Source organism: Mycteria americana, chromosome 1 (genome assembly GCF_035582795.1).
Source record: "Mycteria americana isolate JAX WOST 10 ecotype Jacksonville Zoo and Gardens chromosome 1, USCA_MyAme_1.0, whole genome shotgun sequence".
Classification (NCBI taxonomy): Eukaryota; Metazoa; Chordata; class Aves; order Ciconiiformes; family Ciconiidae; genus Mycteria; species Mycteria americana.
In genome coordinates this window covers 189930867-189954839 of record NC_134365.1, presented here as the reverse complement: position 1 = coordinate 189954839, position 23973 = coordinate 189930867, and the positions used below count along the sequence as shown (strand labels likewise).

At 38.9% G+C, this 23973-nt stretch overlaps 1 protein-coding gene across 2 annotated transcripts in view; it reads right to left on the bottom strand.

Moving 5' to 3' along the window:
* GTF2F2 (general transcription factor IIF subunit 2) overlaps positions 1 to 23973 on the bottom strand; it is a 92404-nt gene that overhangs the window by 30677 nt on the left and 37754 nt on the right. For both annotated transcript variants that reach the window (XM_075489252.1, XM_075489242.1), the window contains one exon: positions 20050 to 20131. In XM_075489252.1, the coding sequence (XP_075345367.1) occupies positions 20050 to 20131 (82 nt within the window). The remainder of the gene's footprint in view (positions 1 to 20049; positions 20132 to 23973) is intronic.

The window sequence follows — 23973 nt, the reverse complement described above, 5'->3', positions numbered from 1 at the left end:
TAATGAAAAATAATAATATACGAAAATACCAAATTACAAAGAATGTAGTCTTGTGGATTTAAACAACATGCCTTTACAATAGGTGTTCTAGTATGTGATACTCAGGCTAACACATGAAAGAAACACCTTACTGCCATGAAATACAAATAACCTGAAATGGGACTTCTCCCTTTGCACATGTTGCATGACAGACGGTACCAGAGTGGTATTTGCTGTAAACCAGATTAAATCAGTTTTAGAAACTGATTTCCATCGATGAACAGATTGCACCATCTGCTTCTACTAATATACATTAGAGAATGTATATTTTCCATAGCTGCGTATTTACTCTGTAATCAGAAGACTACGAGACAAATAGGTATAGCTTAGCTACAGAACAACTGAAAAGCATCATCATTTGTGGATGTCAAGGGTGTAAACAGAAAAGCAGTTAGGTTATTTGAAGGCTGTGCAATGAAGTAATGAAATGAAATTAGGCAAAAGAAAATTTAAGCAGCACACTGGGACACTAACAGTCATTGCAGTGATGAGAGAAAGACAAATGCAAAAAGCGTAGATGTAATAAAGTTTCTTACTAATAGCATGTAGTAAAAAAGAGAAATAATCTTCCAACCAAAGCATAAGTAGAGCTGGCTGGAAATCTGAATTTTTATTACATGCTTTTTGTATTTTCAAGGAAAAGAAAAAAAAAAACCTTGAATCAGGAGGTAAGCCAACATTTAAAGTTTTCATGGAACAGAAATCCTTCAAAATTTTGTTTTGGAAACCCAAACATGATGTTCCCCAAACAAAATATGCTTTCCCAGTATCCTCAGCAGCTGCTGACTGAAATTAATGCAATTCCTGTCATTTCACAACTGCCATTTCCATAGCTTGCTGTGGTGACAAAACTGACAAAAACTATCTTAGACTCCAGCCCAGGGGCTGCCACAGCAGCCGTGGTGCCTTGTCTCTGGCAGTCCAGCCGTGTGAGTTGCCTGGGAATGCCAGAGCCCAGCACTCCCAGGCCAGCCGTCTCCCCACACCACCCACCGTCAGGACAGTCGGCCAGATAACTTCAGAAATGCTGACACCTCATACACAAGATCCCTTCTTACAAGCAGCTGAAAAGTCGGGCTGACACATTGGTTAGATGCTCATCTGATATGCTGGCATCACAAAAATGAGCTGAGCTAAATGCTTGAGAAGCCAGGGTGAGATTTCAGCATTATTATTCTACGTATCCTCAGTAGCGAGGATGATTATTTCCAGGCCAGTAAGATATTGCAATTAATGAAACAGTATTTCATTAAAAATGGCAGTCTCCTCTCCTTTGAAAGGACAGTAAAAGAAACAAGAACTATTGGGGCACTATTATGGCCCAGTATAAATTCATACAGGTATGGAACAAGTTATGTTGCAAGAGAAAAAACACAGAGTAGGACTCTTCTGGGCTGGAAAAGAGAAAAATGAGACATGAAGATATGACTGAAGTCTACAAAATCATTTGGTCCAGGAAGACAACAAACAGGGAACAATTGTATGAATTGTTTGAATACCAGAACTAGCAAGCATTAAATCTATAAGACAGGAAAATTCAAAGCAAACACAGGAAAGCAGTTCTTCCTACAACTTGTAAATAAATGATGGAACTTCTTGCTGCAGGATATTATGGATACTAAAAGTGCATATGGGTTCAAAAGGATAAATTCCCAAAAGATAACTGTATTGATGGCTGCTAAACACAAGGACAACCCAACAGCCCTTGAGGTATGAGCTGCTGGAGACTCAAGGATTGTGCTGAGGAAGTATCAGCAGGTGCTTGCCCTGTTCTAATAGTTTTCTCTAAGCCACCCATTATTGGCAACTCTCTGTGACATTTGGCGAGACAGCCTTTGCTTTGACCCAGCAGAGACAGTCTTAAATTCAGGCATAAAACATGTTATATGCATCAAATATAACATTATGTGTAACACAGGACAAGCATAACATGCTGGATTTAGCAGTAAAACTGAAGAGACTCTGCACTCCCCCCGTCCATTGAGCAGTTTGAGGCATGAGGTATGCCCTCCGGGGCATATCAAAAGGGAGCAGCCGCAGAGTCTCTCCTTTGTAACTACAGCATAGCTACATGCAAGTCTGTAAGAAACAGATGAAGATTTGGATGTGCTAAGCGCTCACTCCAGCTCAATAAAATTGACAATCCGGAAAGAGATTTTGTTGTGATTTCTTCTCACTCATTTGAAATGACAGTCCTGACAAATGTTAATTACTGGGTCAGTAATCACATGTCATAAAGAGCTACAGTGGGGGGGAGAGAATTTTAATGTCATTCCAAATGTGTGGTAGATTTAATTAGCTTCAGCTCAAAGGTACCTCTTAACAGAAGGATGGGATCCAACACAAGGACACAAAGGCATATATTGTTGCAATCCTATTGTTAAGTCTAAGAGATAGAAGAAAAACGGAAAGGAAGAGTTTCTGAGTCAAGTAAGTATTATTTCCAAAGCAAGGCTTTTGACTTCAGAGTCTTGGAGGGAAGAAGCATCTCACATGACCCATATAGACAAAGGAAAATAAGATGAACCTAGTTTTTGCCTGAAGCTGGGAAGTGCCCATGCCACAGAATTTCTGGCAGGACATGCAGAGGAACACCATCAGTTCACTCGCCAAATCTGGACTGGTCAGCTTCTTCATACATCTATTCCCCACTTGAAAACATGGCATAAAATCGACCATCTAAAATGAAGTTACTTTTGTGACCGTTGGATACAGGCATATTACACAGAGTATTAACAAACCCCACTGGGCCATGCCCTGAACATGCAAATAAACACAGAGGTACCACTTTGGAATAACATGCAGGCTAAATAGTTAAGCCAAAAACAGAAGAAAAAAGTGAAACATTTATTCCTGGTGGCCAATGAAACTGCGGAGAAATTAAATTACTTGTTTGAGATGGACATCCATGACAAAGCTGGGTATTTACACCCATGATAGAAAAGAACTAAAAGAACTAAAATGAAGTAAAAAAAAGTTTGGGAGTTACTATATTTAGGTAGGATAAACTAACATAATCATGACCTGATGAGGACAGTCTCAAGCAGGGAACCCTACGCATCCGTACAGACATTCAGATAAGCCCATCTCCCAAAGCTAGAGAAAAAGAAGAATGAAAATGTAGATATAAACACGTTACAGAAAACTGGGAGGTTTTTTGGAAGAGTTTTTTAAATAACCAAGAAGCCACAATTACATAAACAAAAGAGGATTTCTTCAAAAAGGAGTAAAGGCACAATATGGAAAAAAAGAGATAACCAACAAACAGAAAAGAGGGCCAACAGACAGCCATCGTAAAATATTAATTTCCTGTACTTCACATAGGAGATTAGGGACATCAGACAGAATTTTGTTCGTATACTAGGGGTTCTTCGGAGAAACACATCCATTTGTAGGTGGAGATAGTGAAGCTGCTATTGCTCTTTAATCTCCATCCAGAAGTCAAAATAGGGCATCCTCAAGGCTATTTCAATGAGGAACAGAAACTGTTGATGGAATCAAGTATTCCTTTCTTGTAATCTTGTTAATTACAAAAAAAAAAAGTCTCTAGCTTCATTTTCCTTGGAGATGGGCTACTAGCTGCTTGTTTTGAGTCATTTACTTTGACAGAGTTGTTTCCAAAAGGCTCCTATCTAGTGCAGCCAGAAGCTAAGTCTGAACAAGATGATTCTCTTGTGAGCTGGCTTTTATACAGCTAAATCCTCTAAACCTGACTTTTCTTTCCCTTCTTTATTAATATTGCAATGAACTGGAAGTACTTCTGCATCTTGCCAGACCTTTGACATTTTTTTTCCTTTAACTTAAGAAACATTCTACACAAAACCAAAGGAAAACATTACTTTTTTTTAAAGTAAGGAAGATGCCTATACTTTGAATGAAAACTACTGATTTATCTTAATAGAAGGCAAAAAGGAAGCACATGCTAATTACCTGGTTCCTAAGAGCTCAGAGCAGATGACCCTTTTTAGCCTCAATTCTTTTCACAGGGGACTTTCCACTCACACTCAAAACTGAAGATAAAGCCAGGCTCAATTTATTTTATTCAGACAGTAAAAGTCCAGGGAACTTGCTTGTGTTCATAGTGACTAATGAAGAGAAGAGATCCAACTGTCAAGCCAGTGTGAGAAGCCAGGTTATCCGAAGAGCACTTGGGTGACAAAGCAACACTTAATCATTCTGAAGGCAGTGTTACAGAATGGGGAACCTCCACCTTGCGTTTTGTTTCAGGAAAAAAACCCCACCATTATAGCAGCATCTTCTTTGCTTATACAGTAGAGACGGACCAGTGAGAAAAGCCAAAAAAAAGATTAAAAAAGTAAACCAAGTATTATTTGACCACAAAATATAGCTAAGACAGGATTCTGCACCACCATTAATACCTGCTGCACCCGATGGAAGTCTTCCTCCTTGATTTGACAGGATTTAGGGATCGGGCCCTAAAAGCTCCTAATAACCACTTGGTTGGTGTAGTGTTTCATGAATTAAAAACATCATTTAATTTTTGCCTTTTAAATTTTGCCAAATAAATGTCTTGTACATTGGTCACTTTTTATATAGACACACAAATACATCAAAAAGCCCATATAAACAAAGCTGACCATGTAACAAGATGTTTCCCTTGCTTCCAAAAAGGACATAGGTCTCTCTGACCTTAGTAAGAGCTCATGCGCTCGCTTTCTAGCAAGTTTTGGACTTCTCTACCAAGTATTACTTCTGCTTTGCACTCACTGGATTTCCCAAATCCCAGACTTGAACTCTATGTTTATTCTTTTATTAAAATAACGGCATATGTGACATTTGGGCAAATATGCTTATAAATCCTCTTCATCTTCTCGGGATGATACATAGGACACTTGTGCTTCACCCATTAGTTTCTGAAATTGATCTGCCCATAATGACGTAACTCCAAAGTACTCCATGCATAATTAGGCACTTTATAATAATTAGGCACTGGTTTTCATTACTCACGTTTATCTCTGTAATATTTACACAGCACCAATCATACAGCTGCCCATGTACAGATTGGAACACATCACTAATTACATAAGTTTCATTTGATTGTATTCCTCTACAAGAGAGGATATTGTTTCCAAGGGCCTTCTTCCAGCCTCATCACCCAGATGTTCAGGGACCAAGAAGTCCCTGAGGTGTATAAACTCATTTGAATTTACTGACCCTTTCAGAGAAGTAAAACCACAAGTAAAATATGTATGCCATTTTATTTCCTAGCTTGTGTATCTATAGCTAAAACATACCAGCTTGGACTCACTAAAGCTGGTAACACTTTAACCTGTGATTCCTTACATATTGTTTTACAATTATTTTTAAAAATATATTAAAAGAAATGTATCTTTTATCTTTCTGAAGTTTGAAATCTTTGTTGGAAAATAGTATCAATAGATCAGTTTATGATTTATTTGTTTTTCTCTCAATTTAGATGAATGACTGCACCCTGTTTAGGCCAAGCAGCTTTCACAAATCTTACTTTCCTCCATACAGCTCAAGTCCCAATATATACACAGAAGATAAAAATATAATCCTATTTCTTTCGCCAAAAGTTTATCCTATCCTCCATTTTGCCAGTTTCTATACTTTCACAAACGATATGCTTAGGTAATTAAAGCATGTGAAACCTCTCTTTCAGTTGTACTATGCACATTTATAAACATGAAGTAGAGTGTAATAGGAAACAACTTCTTCTGTTATAAGAGCCTATAAAGTAATTAAACCAAATAATTCTCATAGTCCAATCTACGTCCTGACAAATTTGATTACATAGGCACAGGCTATGCAGCAACTAATATACTTCATTGAATACACAAAACCACAGCTCATTTTCCACATGCATTGGTTCTGAGGCATGCTCAGGAACAAAAATCAGCATATGCACGCTACAGCTAACGTATATAATCTACTAGTCTAGCATTCCACTTACATACAGCTTAATGAAATAGTAATTAAAAAAATCTAAATGCTATATAATAAACATCCTCTGCAGAGTACAAACTAATATCCAAGTGGCATTCAAAGTTACTTTAAAAAAAAAAAAAAAAAAAAAAAAAAAAAAACAGCAAGAGGATATATTAAGTAATAATTCTTTCTGTGCCACACCAAGCAGCTCTAAGAGTTCAGGATAGAGAAGGGGGAAAAATATCTGTTTATGATTGTAATAAAATGGCTCAAATCTGGAACAACTCTTTGCTAGCTTTGCCCTTGCTATGGTACAGTTTGTGGGAAGCATTTTCCCCCCTAGGGTGGATACTACATTGGGTATTTGTCTACTAATATAAAAAAGAGCTAAAGAGTTAAAAAAAGAAATAGCAATAAAACCAGTTTTAATAATCTACTCGGATCAGGTGATTTAGGTGTCAGTTTATAAAACCTACACCATTACTCCTACTCCATTATGCAGTCACATAACTATGCTGTAGGTGTTTCTCTCCAAGTTACCCGGAGTATCTCTTCTGGTCAATATTGCAGTAAAGTGTATCTCATATTACTTTACATTTGTGGTAGAAGACAGGGAAAAAGGGTTTAGGTGCACACAGTTAGAAATTCAAATAGATGCTTTAATTCTGCTACAATTTCATAGGAAATATTTGTATGATTCAGTTTCACAGCATGTGTGAATATAAATCCTCCAGGGATTTAATTAGCTGTATTTTATCATAAATTGCATTCCCATAGACAGATGCTGCTACTGCATCATGCTGATAATAACAAAGACCAACTGACACTTAAGAGCAGATCTGAAATATGTTTTTCTGAAGACATTAGGTACAGTAACAGAATCACTAAATAGTGCCGAGTAAAAGTACCAATGGTTTTCCCAGTTGGTTTACCATACCGACTTGAAGGGCAGTTTCTTTTATACAGTATAAACAAATAAAACTCATGAAGTTATACATTTTGTCAATCTACAAAATGAATCTCTTGCTTCTGATACCAAGAAGACTGTGTATAAAAATTCTCAGCTTGCTGTACCCATATCTGTGCTTCACGAGAGCCCACAAAAACACCCACTTGTTTTGAAAATCATGATTTTGATCAATTAACCTCTTGTCAGCTGAAAGGTCATTTCTGCAATATAGCTATTTCCTAGTGCTCTAAGCATTTTGATCACAGTTTCAGACTTTTAGGATGTAGTACTTATTGCCCGCATTTCAGTTCTGAGAAAGAGTACCTACTTTTCAAGGACTTTGTTGAAAAGTCCCTTTTCAACATGTGCCACCAACTGCAAAGTAGTTAAAGTATCTTGATTTTTCTAAGCAGTTCCCAAAGGTGAGAATAGGAGCCAATGTTTGAGTTGAAATTAGAATTCAAAATAAAGTGATAATTTGAAATATAATTTGAAAATTATGTAAGTTTTTTTTTCATTTTGAAAAGTTATATAAATACAGACCTAACACACATTTCTCTCTCAGATATTATCATGTAACATCTCCAGGTATGCATCCACGTATCAGTGTTAATTTCCATGTAGCCTGCTATTTTTATCACACGTTTTTATACTCCCGCCTACACTCACATACACTGAAATTTCTCTTTCAAGATGACTTCTCAATTCAAAATATATTCCAGAAAGCTGGGATTTTCTTCTGGTTTTTTTTTTTTTTTTTTACATAAAGAAATCTGGCCATGGATATTTTTGTGTTCCCGTTTCTCCTGTCTGTTTTCCAGTTAGAAAAAAATGGAGTGAACTACAATACAGATAATGTTCAGCCTTGTAACAGGTTTTGAAGATAGGGTGCTTTTTAACCTCAGATACAGCTCTAGTGAACACTGTCAGAGAGCTAGGATCCTTTATTTTCCTTCTTTCGGATATGACACAGGAACTTTTAAAAATAAGCTTAGCAGCCAGAACGTGTGTCTCATTGCTTCAAGCCCCACCTAAACTTTTTTTTTTTAATCAAAATGATTTCGCAAGTGATTTTTTCACCTCCCTCTGCTTTTAAATCTGAAGTGGTTGCATTGTCGTGGTTGTGATGGTCTAAGGATTAACAAGAGTCTGGGTTCGTGAGAAGTTAAGCACTCACATTAGCCTATTTTCTTTACATTTAGAGTCTTCATCTTAAAACTGTTGTCACATTCCTACCTGAGTTAACGTGGTTCAAACGATTCTGTAGAAGGACAGAAGCCCATGTGTCTCCACCGTCTGCAGACTGGAATCACGAAGCCAGAGCCTTGTGTGATTCACAGAAATGAACCCTGTAAAATCCCAAACTTCCCTATGCCTGTTAATGGGAGTGCTGTGCAAAGCCTCAGAACTGGATACAATCCAAGAGCAGAAGGAGCAGAGGAAAGCTCTTTGGTGAGCTGTTTCTTTTCCTAATCCATTACTATTTCTTCTTTATCTTCCTCCTTGGCAAGGTCTCAGTCAGCACTCAAGTGCATACACACAATCTGAGGGAACAGCAGGACAGTAATTCAAATTTGTATTACAAGTCACAGTGTACAGTTCCTCTTGACTCTGCCACTAGCATTAAAAAAGGGGTTAGCCAGATATTCCTGCAAAGATACTGAAGTATTCAAAGACTTAATGTAGATACTTCATTGGCATTAACTTCAGTTAGGACCCAGTCTGTTCACACGTCTCTCAGTTACTGTTTCAGTGTGTCCAGGACCTGCGAGATAGTGCTGTACCTGCTAATTTCTGGCAGGTCTTTTTGGACTTGCAGCAGAATGAATTCTGTGAAACGTGTGCCAGGCTGGACTAATACATTAATGAAGTTGGAAGTTTGCTATCTCTGGCATTAGCAATTTGTAAAATCAAATGTAAATTGTCAATAGAATACATTGAACAAGTTGAGCACAGAATTAAATTGCTTTATATTTTAAAACTGCTGATGAAGATGACCCCTAGATAAACTGACTTGCAATTTCATCCGAGTCAGAAAGGGCCACCCTAAACTCCCATCAGCAAATCTTCGTCAGTGCTTAGCAACACTAGGAGCATCCATCACACTTAAAGTCTGAGTGAGGTAACTGCTGGATGAGAGAAGGGAAGGAAAAGTGGGGATGGAAGAGAAACACACAGAGAGTGAGCAATTGAAAAAACATCAGTCTGTCCTCCAAAATGTCCCAACTTCAGTAAGCCTCCCACCACAGGTTTCACTACTGCCCTCCACCTTGGAAGTTTAAGTTCTGGTCCGTGCACACAGTGGTTTCTAAATTGTTCAGAGATGGCCCAACTAGGAAGGGCTTTGGATAGCAGCGTTACACCACCTTAGTAAAGACAATGGATCCCAAAGATAAAAACATGAAAGAATTTTGATAGGGCAAGTGACATATATCAATATATACTGATATGATATAAATGGATATCAATAGGATATTAATTCAGTTATGCAGAATCACTTTTAGTGCAGAACATTATCAGCATTTAGGTGTGTCAGAAACTTATGTCAAGATGAGCACACTTCTCTTTTTTTATTTGTTATTTCTATTTAGTGGCTTTGCTATGTTAATTACACTCTATTGGAAACTTTAATTTCAAATTAATCTCTCTCAGTTTCACCTTATGCTTCCAAACTCATGGCTTGCAAGCACCTGAAGCATGAGGAGCTGACAACTTTCAGGTGCCGCACCATCCATTTTAACTTTATATTTGGACATTTGAGGCTTTTTGTGAGGTGTTGGGAAAGCACAGAGCAGTCATCTCGAACAGTCGCCTCCAAGGCAAAACAGATCTTCGCAACTTCTGTGCAACATGGCATTTCTGCCTTCACTGAATGGGCAGGAGTCAGCTCCTTGCCTTAGGCATGAAACTGATTGTCCAGCCTTATATCCATGTATTATTTTCACAGAATCATAGAATGGTTTGGGTTGGAAGGGACTTCAAAGATCATTTAGTCCAACCCCCCTGTCACAGGTAGGGACATCTTTCACTGGATCAGGTTGCTCAAAGCCCCATCCAACCTGACCTTGAACACTTCCAATGATGGGGCATCCACAACTTCTCTGGGCGACCTGTGGCAGTGTGTCACCATCCTCATCGTAAAAAATTTCTTCCTATGTCCAATCGAAATCTACCCTCTTTCAGTTTAAAACCATTGCCCCTTGTCCTGTCACTACAGCCCTTGGTAAAAAGCTTCTCTCCATCTTCATTATAAGCCCCATTTATATACTGAAAGGCTGCTATAAGGTCTCCCTGGAGCCTTCTCTCCTCCAGGCTGAACAACCCCAACTCTCTCAGCCTTTCTTCATAGAAGAGGTGTCCCAGCCCTCTGACCATTTTCATGGCCCTCCTCTGGACCCGCTCCAACAGGTCCATGTCTTTCCTGTGCTGGGGACCCCAAAGCTGGATGCAGTACTCCAGCTGGGGTCTCACCAGAGCAGAGCAGAGGGGGAGAATCACCTCCCTCTGGGAGCTGGCCACACTGCTTTTTATGCGGCCCAGGATACGACTGGCTTTCTGGGCTACAAGCACACATTGCGGCTCATGTCCAATTTTTCATCTACCAATATCCCCAAGTCCTTCTCTGCAGGGCTGCTCTCACCCAATTCATCACCAAGTCTGTAGTGATGCTGGGGATTGCCCTGACCCAGGTGCAGGACTTTGCATATTATTATATATTTGTGCTTGCTACAGAAGACAACCATATGATACAAGAATGGACTCAAAAAAAATTGTAATCTAAAGTAACACCAATCCTAAACCTTAATGATTAAAGGTAGTTGTCAGAAAACTGCTCAGTTCCAGCTTTCTCCCATGGGCAGCAGAAAAGGAAGGAACTGAATGGCAGCGAGTCCGCAGCACTTTCATGCTTTCCTGTCAGGGTACATCACAGCATTCAAGGTACAAGGTTAGCTCAGAAAAACCTTCTCATTCTAACCTCAGGTATGGCTAAAGCACATCAGCCCAACAACAGTTTCACATGGATACTGTACTAGTCAAACATACATACTTACAGCCAGATTTGTAATACTCTTTCTACCAGTGCAGATGCATTTGTGTTAGGTCCCTCTGAAGGTACTGGCTTAGTGTATAGTGCAAAATTTTCAGTGAAGCATCACTGATACTGAAATGACCACGACTAAATCCCAGTCACAACCACTAACTGCAAACAAAGGAGGCAACAGCTTAGCAAAAACATAACAGATCATAACCAGAAACCCCAGAAATTGTATGATCATTGTCTACAAGGCTCACTTAAGAAATGTATTTCATTAAGAAGCACAAAGCAACTTGCAAATTTCAAACTCAATGTAGACTCAGAAGGAAGGAATACTTTCATGATTTGTACATCACTAGCACTGACATTTAAGTCACATTCTGTTGATAAAAGAGAAACCATCTCGTTCTCTCACAGCCGTGTTGGTCTTGCGTTGGTAATAGAATTAAAATAGTAGCACATATTTCTCTTAAGGCCATAAGCAGATGTGTCTGTATTTAAATGCAGGCATGGAAAATACAAAGAATTTTAAAAACATTTTTATAGTATTGTTAAACTTGTGCATGCACATGAATGTACGTAAGAAGTATTTTAGGTAGTGGTCCTTTGTATTCATTTCTGCTTCTTTCACGCTGTGGAAAGTAACATTCTGTAGAAGAGCTTTTGTGAAAAATATTACTGAAAATTATTTGCACTGGATTTGAAATGTAAATAAAACCCCTAGGATTTTAAAGTACCTTCACTGTATTAGCAACCTAAGTATAATTTGTTGGCCTCTGATACTGGCAGTCTCATTTTCTCTATCCACATAATTCGGGGGGGGGAAAAATGAGTTTAAGTATTCTAGATGACTGAAATTCAAAGGATTTTACATTATATCGCTCTCTTAAAAAAAGTAACATTATTCTTTTTCATTTTATGGTGTTCATTTGAATTCAAGTCCCAAGCCATTTTAAAAATGTCCCAGACTCGAGTATTGGCAGGTGGCTGCACAATATCCTCTCTTCTGGAAAACATTTCAGGATTGTGTCTGAGTACTAACTGATGGTTGCAGTGCTTCAGTATGTTGTATGAATGTCTGAGGTATTTAGAGAATGAAAGATTCTGCCATAAAAATGTAATGCTGTGATTAATTTCTAAGGCTGGGATCTTTTTCAGCCACAGAGCCTTTGAGGAGCACAGAAGATACCTCCATTTGCTTCCCCCATGGTGTAGCTGGCCTTGTGGCACTCTAGGAGTTAAGCTCCTGCTGGAATTTTGCCATGCCTTCAGGAATTAAATCACCCACTGATCACAGGGAACCCCAGTTTGAGAAGCATTGGAGCCCTATGGACACTCCCTCAAAAAAGAACCAGAAATAGAGGATGGATGGTTTGTCATTTATGAACTTGTTTGAACTTGGCGACATCCCAAATAACAAGTGCTATTTGGAAGGACATTTAATGTACCCTGTCACCCTTCAAGCCATTGTTTTAGTGCCTTCCTGCAGTTTGAAAAATTTCAGAAATATTTTAATAAGCCAGGAAATCAATATGTCACCAACAGAGCTTGCCACCTGGCGATTCTGATCTTTGGATTTGCACAAGGATAACTTTTAGTACTCAGTGACATCATATAATTTTTGGAGCTCCTTGGCAGCAGGGTCACTGTTGGACGATACCAGTCTACTTATCTCTCACAAATCACAAATATCATCAGTAGTATGTGAACAAAGTTGCTTAAAAATAGAAGATGTGCTGTGGTGCTGACATTCTACATATTGTGTAAATTTGAGCTCGTCAGCCTGGTAGTTGCCAAAGCAGAACCCAGAACACCGGCAGTACTCAGCATGACTATAGCATCTGGCATGGCAGATAGGAAGAGATCCATGAGCTTCAGTGAGCTCTGCAACACAGAAAACAAAGGTTTACATCTGAACTCTGACAACGATGTTGAAATGGCCTTTTGTATACCAGCTAGCTATCCCACATTCCCTGACAGGGTCAAGCATGATGGTAAATGAAAAGAACAGAAGGTTATGTCTAGTAACACAGGATAAGTCATAATAGTTAAAACTGCACTCTCTTTCAGAGATTTTCACCAATTACAGTGTGACTTTCATACTACAGATGGAAAAGAAGATGAAAAGAGGGAACTGGTGCTGCCCTGAGAACAAGAAGGATGTCCTGAAGTACTAAACAAGTCCCTCATTGAAATCTGGAAAGCACCTTAGCAGAAGAAACACCTTTGTCATTATTGTAGCCCTGGCAGCAGTAAGGTAAAAAGACCTCCAGCACTGTATGACACCAAAGACTTTGGTTTCAAGAGAAGCAATCTGTGCCACTGACATTTAGGTTTACTGGAAATGTAAGTACCCAGAACTTCTGGTGCTGGGCACTGGTACTGAATGAGGCTTTTTTCAGCCTGAAGAAGCTGGCTATGACTGAAGCCTGAACATATTCCAGGGTGACTATTTTTAGCCTTGCCCCTTTCAGCAGATAAAAAGGAAATGGATGCTTTTTGGCTAATTACCAGAAATTCAAACTAGATATGTTCTTAAATGCAATGCCTCTGATAGCAGGGGAAAAGGAGCACTCTTCAATTACAACTATAGATTTCCTTCCCCAGCGTACAAGGAAAAATCCATGCAATATTTGCCATAAACCTTTCTTAAATATGCATCCCTAAGCATCTCTTTTTTTTCTGAAAATAACCGTCAGGCTAGGCTCCTCTTAACAATGTGCCTTTCCAAAAGGCACAGAACACATTCAGTATGACCACTATTAAGAAGCAGGAGAGCATCCCAGCAGCATCTTATCACATGATCTCAATTCCAGAGAAATGCAGGGGTGTGTCTGGACACGGTCCTGGGCAACCAGCTCTAGGTGGCCCTGCCCGAGCAGGGGGGTTGGACCAGATGACCTCCTGAGGTCCCTTCCCACCTCAACCATTCTGTGATTCTGTGCCTGTCACCTGCAAATTATGATATTTAAAAGATGGAAAGAAGGCAAATTCCATGCCACGCTGTAACAAAGCCATTTTAAGGTAAAACAAAAAGGAGAATGGTAAGCCATACTTAGCCAGCAAGAAAGCCTACTTTTTTCATCCTGTGTCTCCAGGCATTTGCAAAAGGAAGAAAACAGATCCAATAATCAGATCAATGGTCAGATCAACGATCTCTCCCAAAATTTAAGAGTATTACTTTTCTATAACTAATATGATTCATATGCTAGGAAGCATATTGCAAAAAACCAAGATTGTTTCATGCTTCATTCCTCCCCCCCCCGCCCCACATTAGCCCATATACACCTGGCTACTAGAAGCTGAAGGCAACAATGGGGCAAAAAGGATATGTTAACCTTATGTATCCAGCTGCAGGTTTAAGAGAAACATGATAAAATAGCTGCTGCATTACAAACAGTAGGTTATCCCTTATTTATTAGCATTATTATAATGGCTGGAAGCAGCAACCAAAATCAGAACCTTTTCATATCACTGAACAAAAAAGCATGGTAATATAAAAGACCTATTAAAATCCAGTCTCAGAACAGCGCTTGTAAGAACAATAAAAGATGACAGACAAAATGGAAAGGACAAGAGACAGAGAAAAGAGCCTAAGATCACAAAGAAATATGTAGCAAACCAACAAAAGCAACTCTCCCAACCTCCGAAATGGGGAATAACCACTCCTCTGTGCTGCTGAACTCATCTCACTTTAACCTTATTATTCTTACTTGCTCCTCTCCATTACTCTATTCAAAAAATGTGAAAAATGGACCAAAAATGGACAAAGAAACTCAAGTACTAGTGTGCCTGCTACTTTGCAGTCCAATTGTTCACAAGTAGAATGGTATTTGCTTGACTTGTAAAAACTGGTGGGTGTCCAAGAACATAAGGGAAATATAAAATACATCTCTCAACAGTACAGCTTAACCCTTATGAACATGATTATTAGATAATTTTTTACAAATTGCACATTATTCTGCAGGAAAAATTGGGACTGGAAATATTTTAGCACATGGAAAAATTATATTTTTTGTACTTAATGATGAATTACTCAAAACATCCTACGGAACGTCTTTTTTTATGCTGAATTTTACTTCAAGACAAAGAAATTGATCTTCGATACTTGAAAAATCAAGGTTGCATTGACTGACAGGCAGATGCAATCTCAGCTTTGCGTAAAATGGCCTCCCACTTCAAACAACTGAACAGCGTTTGTGCAGCGTGTCAGCTTTCGTGGAAAATGCACAAATGTATTAATACATATTTATTTTGAAAGGGAATTCATAGCCAACTGAGCATACCTACAAAAATATATATGAAGTGCCATGCTGGTCAAATTATTCATTTTCTTTTGCTAGTAGGGGGTATTTGGGGGAAAAAACCTGGCATAATGCTCGTTTCCAGCAATGTACTTGAACTGTCAGTCAGTCAATACTCTCACAGGATTTTAGAGAAGATGAGCAACTAGTCTGCACTAATTAAATTTCACTTGCTTGGCCTGGACCATGAAGGGTCAGGACTTCTAGTGGCCTACGTAATATGGTCGTAAAGAACTGTGACTTTTCAAATGTGGAAGTTCATTAATTATTCTAGAACAGCTTACAACCCAGTTCTCCTAAAAGCCTATCATGTATGTTTCTTCTAGTAGCTTTTCCCAAGGACTTTCATCACATTCTCTGGAGAAAACTCTTAACAGAAAAAGCAAGAAGACATACAAAATTCTTGCAGCCTTGTTACAAGCTGCCATGTTGGCAACTACCATTTACACTAATGATCTTCAAGATGTATTTTTAAGTTACTTAAGAGAATTATAGGGATTACCAGCCTCACCGCAGCGTTAAATGTCAGCTCTTTCTAGGCTTTCTGAAATCCTGGGACTCCTTTTTTTTTTTATTTGGTATACAGTTTGGGAGGGTCCAGTAATTCAGATTGTGTGTAGTTGAATCGGAGTCTCCCAAAATCCATTTCGAAAGGCGACCAGCATTTCCCTAGCACATTTGAGAAGGAAACAAGGGCTTTGATTTTATCCCAGTTTTTGCCTGCCATCCACTATTGTTGAGGAAGCGCTATCAAACACTGCATTCAACAACCGCTTGAGATGCACTTTGCATGTGCCTTCAAACCCTCCCCCGAGAACTGCGAGCCTGGTGCCCAGCCACCCCATTGCAAAGGACCTGAGCAGTCCTGGAGACCTTGTTGTAGCTACTCAACTTGACAATGTCAGTCTGAATTGGAGCTTTGCAGAAGTGATATTGATCTCCCAGAGATTATGGTTTTTTCTCCTCAACTTTTCCTCGAAAAGAAAAGTAGCTTGAGATGTGTTCAAATTATTTTTGGGAAAAAAAAAAATTAAAAAATGTTTCTGTGAAGAAATGGAGAAAGAGAAGTATACAGAAATGGGAAAGGGGGACTTAGAAAAAACTGGGGAAGAAGAGGGTTTGCTGTGGTCAGAGGGAAGAACAGAACAGACGTGAAGACCAGTGCAATGATGGAAACAGGTAATTTGGCAGGGAGAATATGAGGTGGGGTGCATACTAGTCCCTCACTTTCTCTCTTTTGTGCATAGCAAAAGCCCCTCAGGAGTATCAAAATCTTATTCTCATCTCCCCTCAAGTCATCTGGAGCCTGAGGGGATCCTAAATGTTTGGGGGACTCCTCTCTCCCTGTGTCCCATCCTTCCCAGTGCAGACTAGCCTCTTGGAAGACCTCTCTCTTTGGGGAGTCATTAACCCCAAGGCGATTAAGTACTGGGACCACGGAATGAAGGTAATGGAAATAACAATCTCTTAAACCTCAGAAAGACAAAATTAAGGGACAGATAATGCTTCCTTATGGGGGATAGCTGACTACAGTGAGATGAAGAAAATAATCTAGTTTGAGTAGGACCATCTGGGGTGGATGTGGAGTCTACCTAGGGCAGCCTGGCAGAAGGAAAAGGCCACCTACCTAAGGTGACATGCATGGTGGGGGCACAAGACTGGTGCAAATATAGTGTGCACTCTACAATGCACCTTGTATGTAACCCCATCTGTGATACACACCCTCTGCTACAACAGTTCACATGCCACTGTCTTCCTATGTCCTACAGGCTTGATGGGGCAAGAAGGGAAGCATCAACCAGAAAGAGTAGCGTAGAGACAGTATCTTCTGTGACTACCACACAGTAAAACTGTCTGCAGTTGGGAACAGAGTCTGCCTATTTTTTTTCCATCATGCAGTCCAAATATTTTTAAGTAAGACCATGAGATCCACTCCCACAAGACAGAAATTAGGACAGGTGCTTGGAAACCACATATTATTTCCCAGCTAGCCGCAACCGCATCACCAGGAGTAACTGCAAATGTATAACTAATCATTAAGGCATTACAAAGAACAAATACATTGTTAATAAAAAATTTCTAGGAAATTCAATAGCATGAAGCTTTACTAGTGCAGGATAGCAGGTGTTTCATGGTATTTGTTCTCCTTCCAGAACTTGAAGTTCAGGAAAATGGAAAAAAATAAATCAATCTGCCAACAATAGAACTTCCAAAATGGAAAATACCAAGTGAAGGTCACACAACCTTTGTTTTACCTTTCTGACTAGTTATCCCTAGACACACATTTGTACCTTGTATTCAAAGTGTTCTAAACATCAGCCATCTACATCCTTCCCACAATTAAATCAAAGGTTGGTCCCTGACAAAAACTCTTCCTTCCATCTGCTACATTTGACAATGCTTTCACCCATACGTGTCACCAAATTCTTGTGCTTTCATTACCCATCCTTAAACCCACACGTCACACGTATGTCCCATCTAACTGCTGGCAACCCCATCACAGGACCATCACTTTGTCCTCTCACTGAAACTCTACAGAGCAGCATGGAAATCAAATGCCACGCCACGCACCCAGCAGCCAATTTCCTTGACCCAGATACAGAGGGTAAAATAGAGGGGATCCATATCTGCATTTAATACCAGGGAGGCATATAATCCCTTTTGGTCACTGCCAGCTCTCAGAAAACCAATGATTACAGTTATTGGAGTGTGCAGCTTAACTTCATTTTCTAGATCTTCAAAGTTGAAGCAACTGCATTTATCTTTTAATTTTATTTCCTTCCCGACTCAATTTACTATTGTAGCACTTAAAGCCTACACAACAGACTTGCTGTTTTATCAATATTATCAATTCCACCTTTGGAGAGTCTCTCTCATGTAAAGCACAATAGTAAATAGAAAAGTGAATAAAAATGGTTTAATATAACACAGTTCTAGGACTTATGTGGTTTATCTTCAATGCTGTCACTTTTTTAAAGCACAAATACAGACTGCAGCATGTTGAGGGTGGGAGAGAGAGTAAAGGCAGTGAAGAGAAAAGTTAGATCCTACTACTCAAATACCAGAGACGATAATTGGACATAAACCAATTTCTTCTGAGGCTGTGACTGCTAGAGCTGCTAAATCTCATGCTGATTCCCACCAGATAAGATATATATATTTTTTTAACTTTTTGGTAAAAGGCAAAAAATCTTTAATAACATGAAAAGTTAGAAACTAGGCATACAGAGCCTGACAATTTTTCTACAGGAAAGAAAAAACAAGGGTACCGTCAGTTTTAAGCTGCCAGTGCTTCCAAACACAAAACCTGCTTTCCTGTTTATATCTTTGTTGCACCTAAAGGAGTTGAACATGACAAAAATCAAAGACCGGGAGGGGCTGCATGCATGCGTGCGTGACAAAGTAGAATGCTGACAAAGTCAAAGTTTGGGTAGTATGTCATTAAAGCTATCGGTTTTGTTTTGGTCTCCTGCTGTGGCTTTACCAGAAGAAGCTTATCTGATCAACTAATAGAAGACTGTGTACAAAATGCAAAAAAGCACTTAGATCAGGCAACCTGTGATTAAAACAATTATGAAGCAAATACACCCCACAGTCTATATTTGTATATATTTAAAACTGCCAGATTGAAATGAATCCTTTTCTAGTAACGTCACATTTGCTTCATACTCCATTTCACACTGATGACAAAAATCATGATAGCAATCACAGAACACAGTCTGAAATGAAGTAGTTCACTGTACATGAGCAAACTTATGGTACTGATTTGCCAACAGCTAGAACATAAAGTCTCAGAATTGAATGAACACAACAAGGAAATACTGGAGCAGTTTAGATGACAGAGGAGGTTAATAAAATGTAAGATACTGTAAATGTAGTATATGATACACAGAAAATGCATCAGGAATTGGGGAAAAACATCACTTTGCCTCTTCTGCATTTCTTTTGATGATTCTAAAACTAGTCACAGACGATTCTCTTCCTGAAATCTCCTGCTTTGCATTTCTCTATTTACAACAAACTGACAATATAAAAGGGTGATTTCATTAAAACCCACATGCTTAAAATACATAAGTATGTATCTCATATAATTCACTATTCAATTCAAAATCTGATTTATTACTAGAGAACGTCATCAAGTTAATTATCCATATGATATGTGAATCACATGGTAAATTCTAGATGTATTGGATTAAATTTTCAAAAATCACTAAATTATTCTGTTAAATTTATGTCTTGTGGTTTCCATGCCACTTCCGACATTTTCAGCCACTACCTTTTCTAGCAAGCATGCCAGTTTAGGTCTAGCACTTCTTCCTGAACTCTTTCCTATTTTGGGCATTTAAAATACCTTTTCAGAAGTGCTCTTCATCTAGCATGGCACAGTATTAAGTGGAATTAAATTTGGATGATCCACACAGAAAACCATACGCCAGAAGCCTGTCCTGACCAGACCAATGTAAACCTTTAAGTCCTCAGGAAATTCAGCTTTAATCACATTTGAATATAGCCATACATTCATACGTTCAGGTATGAAGATGCACAATGTGTGCTCAAGTAAGAGTTTTGCACATGATGGAACACAGAAGTCTCCATCATCCCACCAGACAATACCAGAGGGAGGTACAAGCTCCACACCAGCCTTCATTCCTTCCCTACAGTAAATCCACCCCAAAAGCAAGAACAGTTCCAATCCAGTATAAATCCTATGTAAGACTGTGATAATACTGAAGTCATCCATCCCTAATGAGGCAATAATAAAAGCATCAAAGTCAGATATCACATATCCATTTGCAATAGAGCACTCCTACCTTTTCAGTTTCATGTAATTTTCACTAGCTGCAGGTCTGCATTCAGCACGTTGCACCACTATTCCTTCCAAGGAAAGTTTATCTAGAATGAAAAAACCAAAGCAAAAATGGACATTAAAATAAGATTCACCAACTCAGTCAACATTTGAATTATTTTTCACTAATTAAGCATTTAGTAAATATAATGTAATTACAAGTTCTCAAATCTCAAATTAAGTTCTAAAATCTCTGTTATTTAGACACCAAAGCAATAAGCAGGAAAAATTTGCTTGCACAGCTGGTATCCCCCAGACTTCCTTATTTCGCCATTAGATGTTTTGCATATTAAGAATGAATCACAAAGACCAAATTTTAAATAAGAGATGGTAACTGTATGGTCCTCCTTTCTCTAGATTGTTGCACCCAGCTTATCTAGGAACTGTTTTCTGGAAGTGTACATTGAATATAGTCAGTGACCATGAAAAAATAATCTACAAAGAGAACCCAATCATCAAAATACCCACAATTAGTGGAAGATAAAATGAGAGTTAATTTTATTCCTATACTCAGAAAAAGAGTAACCTATTTTCGCCTTCTTACAATAAAAAAATTGTTCACTAAAGGAACATAACGCAATAAAGTAATAATACTACATATGCTAAGACTCGGGGAAAAGAAATAAAAACTTGCAGCTAGTAATCCAGGAGATCACATACCAAGTTTTAGTTAATATTGCTCTCTGTACATTCACCTCTGTAACACAGTCCCTTTGTAATCCAATGTGAACATCTTTTTGCCTAAAGCAACGACAACTAACAGAGCAGTGCAATAGTACCAGCCTACTTTGTAAAGGTGGAAAAGCCCAAAAATTAAAAGCAACTTGATGTAGAAAGAAAGAGAGAAGCGATGGTGGGCAAACACCTGCTTCTGTACTACGATGTTCTAGTGCATAGTGTGTGTGGGGGGGGGGGTGTGCGTGACAATTTATCCATCTCTTTTGGGCATAGCCAGTGCAATATGTGTAAAACAAACACCTCTGGAACAGCCTTGCATAACAAGAAAGGATGAGCTTTAATGGCTTGATTAGCTCTCCCCATTCAAAATGTCCTTCCAACAGAGAGACTCATCTTGCTCTTGGCGTAGGGTACTACACTGTCACTGTCACCTTCGGCTGGCAATGTCACAGAAGATAACAGAAACGCTTAGAAGTATTGATGCCAAGTAACACAAGGCACTCTGAGATGCCTCTAATTTTTCCATTGCCTTATATACGGAAATATTATTGCATCTGGAAATCTAAGTCTCCTCTCCCTGGATAATGCAGAGAGCAATTACTTTGACACCATGTATTCTAAAATGATTTAATCTAAAATTTCTTGGTTTGATTTAAACTAAATCCTTGAAAGAAATAAGAATGCCATATTTCTCCAGGTAGTTTTGAATAAAACAAAGAAGATTTGTATTAAAACACTTCTAGTTTTACAGATTCCTAAGGTTTACAGTCAGGAGAGACAACTTGGCAAATTTGCCTGACCTCCTGTGTATCACAGACAAATTTTATCCTCTTTCTTCCATACAGAACCTAGTAACTTATTTGTGGCTAAAGTGGTACTAATATTGCTGCTTAATTTCTAATATGAATTTGCCTTCAGCTTCTAGCAGTTGGTTCTTCTTATGACTTTCTATACTATGCTAAAGAATCTTTTAGTACCTGGTGTTTTCTCTCTTTGAAAGTACTTACACATTGTAATCAAGTCACTTCTCAATCACCTTTTCAATAGATGAAGTAATTCAAGCTCATGCATTATCTCACCACAAGACATTTATGCCACACTTATATCAGTTTTGGGTCTCTTATCTGCACCTTGTTCAATCTTGCAATGATGTTTTAAGAATACAGAGACCAGAAAATAGACATAATACTATTGTACTGGTCTTACCAAAACCATACACGGAGGTAAAATAACAGATACAGGAGCTGGAATTTCTCTCGCCTCACTTAAGCCATCTCAAGGTTATTCAGCAGAATCTCTGAATTTAGCTGAGAAAGGGAGGAAGGAAGACTTTCAGAAGAAAACTGGTCTCATCTCTTTTAGGATTCAATGATCTGCCCTGTGCTGGTGGTTTTTTTGTGATTTTGGTTTTTGGCGTTTTTTTGTGGGGAAGTGTGTGTCTGCATCCCATGACTGTGCTTCATGTTTAGGTGGCTAAAACTGGGTTAAGATCAATTTGTCTCTAAAAATCAGGCTCTGGGGGTTGATGGAGCTGACTGGCTATTATATCACTAATACATCTATTTTGATTCTTTTCTAAGCCTCAAATTTTACCTATGTGCTCTGCATTCTCTGTTCCTAGGTGTATAATTGCCTTTGGCTTGGTTAAAATGCATTGTCTTTAAACAGATTCTGTGAATTAAGCAATCCCAGTCACATCATGACAGTCCTGTCGTAGTTATTCACTGTCTGACCAGCATTTGTGTCAATGACAACACATTTTATAAGCAGTGATTCTCACTTACTACTGTCCCTATTGCTAATCCTGGAGGAAGCCCTTCAAACTACAACCCAAGTGGCTTCCTACTGATAATTACTTTCTGATAACTGTCAGTCAGTTTTTAATCTTGTTCTGTGCTATTTTTTTTAGACATAAATCAGAATGTCACAAGATTCTAAATTATGTACAATACGAAATGCTAAGTAGGCTGCAAACAGCTGTTACTTTATCTAACTCACAATCTCCAAAATAAACAAAATTCTGTTTGTTTGACCAGAAAACCTTTACATAAAGCCATGTCTGCTAGCGTTCATTATATTTCCGATCTTTTCTACCTCTTGAACTCCATGACAATTTTTCCACTAGTTTCTATAGTACAGGTTCAACACTAACTAGCCTATACTCATCAGAGCCATCCAGCCCAGCTGTCTGAACACCGACACGCCGCTACCAATCTCTCTGCACCTTGCACAACTTTCAAATTATTCTTAAATTTAAGAATCAGGATCAGTGAACCAGATAGCTTCCCCACACCAACTATTTAGGAAATGAACCTGCCAATTAAACATGCTTATCCTTAGTAATATCTCATCTTTGATGTCTTGGCTAATACCCTCTTTTAATTACCACTGATCCGGATTTGGCTTTCAATGTTCCAGTCACTTCACAGTACAAGGCTGTCCGCAGTCTCCAAGAATACCGCCTTGCAGCTAAGCTAGTCTGCTGTCAAAGCTCATCCACTGTTCAAAAGCCAAGGTTTATGTCCCACTTTCCCTGGACCCTCTTGGGGATTTCAACACATCCAGAGTCTAGCAGAATAAATCTGCAGAGATGCATGCAAACCTCCAGATGCAAGACTGTAGTGGGGGAACACAGTTTTTACTCCCTTCGCAGCCTAATTAGCCCTCATTCACCAAACTCAGGTTCAGAGACTTGGGTCTGTCTTCACGTGTTGCAGGACCAGAGCTGCAATGAAAAGACATCCAAAGTACTACATATCTGCCTTGGTGTTTCCATAGTCACATCAGCCTAGAAGCCAAAGGATGAATAAGGCATGAAAGTGGCAATTTCCCTGTTAAAAATACGTACTCAAAATAAAGCAGATAGTAGAAGATAAATGAATAGGTCTGGAAGACTAGCTAAGACCAGTGATTAGAAGGGAAAACAGACATTTTCCCAAGCATCTTACACTCTCAGTTGCCCTATGCGCAGGGTAGCAGGTGCAAGTACACTGTGAGTGCAGCTCCAGACAGGCTGGTCTACATAACCGGTAGCTTCATCATTAGTTGCCAAATGTATGCTCACCCTGACCTCCCTGCCTGAATGCCACAGTACAAATTCATAAAGGAATTTCAGCTGTTGACTTTTTGAGTGAGATGACAGGGAGATATGCTGGGCAGATGCCGATTCCAGCTTCAAATCCTGCTGACAATCACCATCAAATGAACAGAA